Below are 4630 nucleotides of genomic sequence, written 5' to 3'. Positions count from 1 at the left end.
TCCATCCCAGACCTGCGCGGTGAAGTGGTAGGCCCGCAGCTTGGCCACCAGCTCGGTGGCGTCCTTGGCCGCGTTCACGGCCAGGGTCTTGGGGATGATGAGCAGCGCGTCGGCAAATTCGGCGATGGCCAGCTGCTCCCGGCTGCCCAGCGTGGTGGCAAAGTTCTCCAGGTACACGTTCAGCGCGGCCTCCACAGCGCCGCCGCCGGGGACCACCCGCCCGCTCTCCAGCACCCGCTTGACGATGCAGAAGGCGTCGTGCAGGGAGCGGTCCACCTCGTCCAGCAGGTAGTCATTGGCGCCGCGCAGCAGCACCGTCACTGCGCGCGTGTTGCGCGGCCGGCGCACCATGATCACGTCGTTGTCCGACACCGTCTCCTCCGCCACCTCCTCAGCGCTGCCCAGGTTGACTGCGTCGAACGACTCCTGCCCCTCCATGTCTGCCAGGGTCATCACGATGCTGGCCCCCGTCGCCCGGGCCACCCGCCTGGTTTTGTGTGTGTAGGGTGGGGGGGATCACAGTGGTTGAATGATGCCTGTGGGCTGGGATTTCCCCTGGAGGGTGCACACGAGGAAGAGGGTACAGAGAGCAGGGGGGCGGCAGTCGAGATGGGTGACGTGGCTGTTGGTGCAAAAAGCGGATCTGTGCAAGACCCGGACGCCATTCGCCCCACAAAGCCAAACCACCTGCCGAGGAAAGGAGGCCCCTCCCGCGATCTGGTGACATCCCATCCCACCCCTGTCACCCATCACCACGCAATCACTCCATCACCCACTTGAGGTCCTCCTTGGGCACACGGCGGCAGGCAATGGCGCCCGCCTCCACAAAGTACTTGAGGGACATGTCGTCGATGCCCTTGGTAGTCAGGATCACGTTGGCGCCTGGTGGGGTGGGGCGGGGGCCGCAGCAGTGGGGTGATGGAGGAACGGTGTGCTGGAGGGTTCAGCCCATGTCATCAACCCCGGGGGAGCCTGAGCTTGAAGTGCCAGCGCACATGATCTCACTCTCACCCACCCACCCCAGTCCCCACACCTCGCTCACATACCTGCGTCGATGATCTTCTGGATGCGCTCGCGCGTGATGTCGCTCTCGCGCTCCCGGATCTTCTCCAGCTCGGCGGGGTCGGACACCAACACCTGCACTCCCATGTGCATGCGCGCCTTCTGCAGGTTCATGTCCAGGCAGGCGATGCGGGCACCCTCCACGCGCTTGGGCATGCCCTGCAGCGTGCGTGGCGTGCGTGGTGTGAGAGCGAGGGTTGATCCATGCAAGGGAAGGGTGGTTTGACTGCAGAGCGCGGGCAGGAAGACCAGGAGGGGGAAGGCTGAGGTGGTGCAGGAGGTTCTGCTAGCCACAGGCCGCCCTTGCCCCCCTGTGGGTCCCTTTTCCCAGACCAGGAGCCGTCGTTTCGCCCCCTCCCCCACTCCCATATACACACACTCCACTCCACGACATACCTGTGCGGCCCTGCCTAGGTTCAGCGCATACCCGTCTAGGAGCTGGCTGTCCTTCAGGCTCTTGCCATGGGCCTTCAGGATGTTGATGGCGCTCACGGGGTACTTTGTCTTCCCCTGCTCGCTCGTCGTCTTCACGCTCGTCACTGCGATGTTTGGGGTTTGGGAGAATGACTGAAGGTTAAGGTGGTTGAAAGGGGAAATCAAGGCCCAGACTTGCGTGCAGCGGGGCAATGGAAGATGAATGCCATGTCGGTATGAGCATGGCCCAGACTCTGCTGCCAAAGTTACCTCAATGTATACTGGAAGGCCCAAACAAGCAATGGCAACTCCCAACCGCCCATCTCACCCACCCTCTCTCCCGTTCCCTGCTTTCTCAACCCCATTCACCACCCTTTGGCTCACCTGCCTCCACGACAATGTTGCCAAAGAAGTCTGCCTCAGATCCCACAATCTTGCTGCTCATTGCCGTACGAGCGGCGTTCAGGAGGGTGTCCTTGCCGAGCGTGTCCGTGCTGATCGCCAGGTTTTCCTCCACATACTTGCATGCCTGAGGTGGGGTGTGTGTGGGAGCATGAGCGTCAGTGCTGGGTGAGGGGCGTAAAGATGCAGGAGGCCAGCGTGAGGGGCATGCAGCCGCAGCAATGGTCCTGATGACTGCTCATGTGGCACGAAAGGGTGGGCTGCTCGAGCGTGCACCCCCATGGAGTTGGGGCATGCAAGGCACCCTCAGCTGGATATGCTCATCTCACGAGCTCATTTCTTTCCATTTTCGGCGCTCCATGCCAGCCTGAGGGACCGGACGCTGGATGCAGGCACGTACCTCTCGCATTGCCAGGCGGAAGCCGCTCAGGATGGAGGTGGGGTGGATCTTGGAGCGGACGAGGTCGTTCCCGCGCTTGAGCAGCTCCGAGGCGAAGATGACCACCGAGGTGGTCCCATCCCCCACCTCCTGATCCTGCAGATCTGCCAGGTCCACCAGGATCTGATCCAGGAGAGTGTGGGTACCAGTGTGGGTTGAGGCAGGTGGGCAGCGCCGAGGCGGCATGGCTACTGGTTGCCTGACAGTCATGCACGTATGGGGCCCGGTGCATGATACTTTCGAGCGGCCTGGCTCGAGGAGTCAGCCACTTCATCAAGGTAATCATACCCCGCATACCACCCCCCTACACATGTCGTCACCTTGGCAGCGGGGTGCTCCACCTCCAGCAGCTTGAGGATGGTGGCTCCATCATTGGAAATGGTGACATCACCGATGTCGTCCACCAGCATCTGCGCGCAGAAGGGTGACCCACACAGGGTGTGAGGCTGAGATGCGAGGTAATGGGTGGGGCTGTAGGTCCCGCTGGACCCTTAAATCACACCGGATGGTCCCCCCCCGCACCTTGTCTAGGCCGACCGGTCCCAGGCTGGACTTGAGGATATTTGCCACTGCCAGGACGGCTGTGGTATTCTGGGTACGCACATCCTGCCCACTGGTTCTATCGCCATTGATGTGCAGCTGTGGGCCGGATGCCCCAGACATCGTGGGCGGCGATGGCAGGCCTCCTGATCACCTTGCGAGCTTTGCCAGGTATCTGCCTTCCACACTCCTGGTTGCTGGATCAGAGATGTTGTATTACAGATGTACCGATTTGAGTCGTGGTGACGAGCCGGTGGGTCGCCTGCCATGTTGGCGCCATGCCCTCCCTTCGGTCAATGATTCGAGCCTCCCGCCCGAGCGCGCGAGGGGTCTCGACCCTCTGAACTGGGGATGAGGGACGCATGGAGAGTCTCTGCAGGGCACCAAGTCCGCAGATGTGACCACATATTCGGACTCGCTTCGTGGGTATCCAGCGAGGAGCTGCTTGGGCCGACCATTGTCGCACCATCGCCGGACGTGCCCACCCCCTCTGCCGACTCACCACGGCGCCGTTCTCCAGCAAGGCGCATTCTACGACAACCTCCCTGACCAGGGTTGCGGAGGATGCCCCATGCCCCATCCTCATTTTGCCGCACTCCACTCCCTGAGCATACATTCGGCGCAAGCTGCCCCCTCCCCCCCACGACCTGTGCCGGCATGCACGCCCGAGCCTTCCGGGCCGCTGCCGCGCGATTCTCCAGGGCCTTTGTGCCTGTGTGGCATGCAGGTGCGATGTCGCGGGGCATGGCTTCCCGGATTTAGGTGCCGTGATCCCTGGGGACGATCCGGATGTGGGTTGTGATTGCGTGCAGGCCTGCTCCTTCCCCATGCCAGTCGGTGCTGGCCATGGACAGAACAGGATCTGGCATGCTTAGGCGCATGCAGATGTCTGGACTCCAGGCTCGCACAGCCCGAGAGTAGCCTGAGCTGGCTCACCAAGGTGCCTCCCCCCACAACTCGTCCGCTCACCACCCTCGACCCGCATGCCGCCCCCAGGCACACGGCCCGGCACGCATGTGAGGCACGTGTCGTACCCCGCCCGCTCCCTGGACGGCACCGTTGCCGACCTGGAGTCGGCCTGGGAGCGCGAGGCCCTGCTGCGCACGCTGGGCGAGCGGCTGGCCCCCCTGCGCGCCCTGGCCCGCGCCAACGCGCTGGCCACGGCCGCGGACGCGGAGCTGGCCGCGGCGGGGCTGACGCGCGGGGCGCTGGAGGAGATCCTGCGCCTGCGCGGGCCCGGCCCCGCCGCGCTGTCGGACATCCGCCGCGCCGCGCTGAGGGCGCTGGGCGGCGAGGCCAGCCTGGTGGCCCTGGAGGGGGTCAGCTCCCAGGCGGTGGAGGTGGATGAGACGGCGGCCAGTGAGGCCGGACCGAGCGTGGCTGGGGCGGGTCGGCCCAGGACCGGAGGGCCCGGGCCGAGTGGGCCGGCCGTGAGCAGGATCACAGCGAGCGAGGCGCGGCCGGGCAGGGTGACTGCCAGCGAGGCGGAGCTGGGCGAGGCCGCCGTCGCGTCGACGCGACCCCCGCCGCACGCGTCGGCCCAGAGCGCACCCCCCCCGCCCCGCGCGGGGCAGCCGCTCGAGGAGGCGCTGGCACGCGTGGGGCTGCCGGCCTGGACGGCCGCGGAGGGCATGCACCGCCTGCGCTGCCCGCGCTGCGGCGGCGGCAGCGACGCCGAGTCCAGCCTGGTGGTGACCAGCGACGCCGGGGCGGGGACGGCTGCCTGGCTCTGCCACCGCGCGACCTGCGGGTGGTCGGGTCGGGCGGGCGGCC

General features: G+C 65.5%; 2 protein-coding genes across 2 annotated transcripts in view; one reads left to right on the top strand and one right to left on the bottom strand.

Annotated features, from left to right (window-relative positions):
• The window catches only part of F751_0795 (T-complex protein 1 subunit alpha), a gene marked incomplete at both ends in the record, with an annotated part of 4344 nt that extends 1364 nt beyond the window's left edge, over positions 1–2980 (bottom strand). The window contains 8 exons of the mRNA XM_011403239.1: positions 13–487; positions 777–882; positions 1047–1221; positions 1459–1601; positions 1861–2005; positions 2279–2440; positions 2638–2727; positions 2840–2980. Coding sequence (XP_011401541.1) covers positions 13–487; positions 777–882; positions 1047–1221; positions 1459–1601; positions 1861–2005; positions 2279–2440; positions 2638–2727; positions 2840–2980 — 1437 coding nt within the window. The remainder of the gene's footprint in view (positions 1–12; positions 488–776; positions 883–1046; positions 1222–1458; positions 1602–1860; positions 2006–2278; positions 2441–2637; positions 2728–2839) is intronic.
• A 534-nt stretch (positions 2981–3514) lies between these two features.
• The window catches only part of F751_0794 (Twinkle protein, mitochondrial), a gene marked incomplete at both ends in the record, with an annotated part of 4680 nt that continues 3564 nt past the window's right edge, over positions 3515–4630 (top strand). The window contains 2 exons of the mRNA XM_011403238.1: positions 3515–3584; positions 3854–4197. Coding sequence (XP_011401540.1) covers positions 3515–3584; positions 3854–4197 — 414 coding nt within the window. The remainder of the gene's footprint in view (positions 3585–3853; positions 4198–4630) is intronic.

The sequence above is a fragment of the Auxenochlorella protothecoides genome (genome assembly GCF_000733215.1).
Source record: "Auxenochlorella protothecoides strain 0710 unplaced genomic scaffold scaffold112, whole genome shotgun sequence".
Classification (NCBI taxonomy): domain Eukaryota; kingdom Viridiplantae; phylum Chlorophyta; class Trebouxiophyceae; order Chlorellales; family Chlorellaceae; genus Auxenochlorella; species Auxenochlorella protothecoides.
The sequence above is the reverse complement of the archived record's forward strand: the minus strand, read 5'-3'. Positions and strand labels throughout refer to the sequence as shown.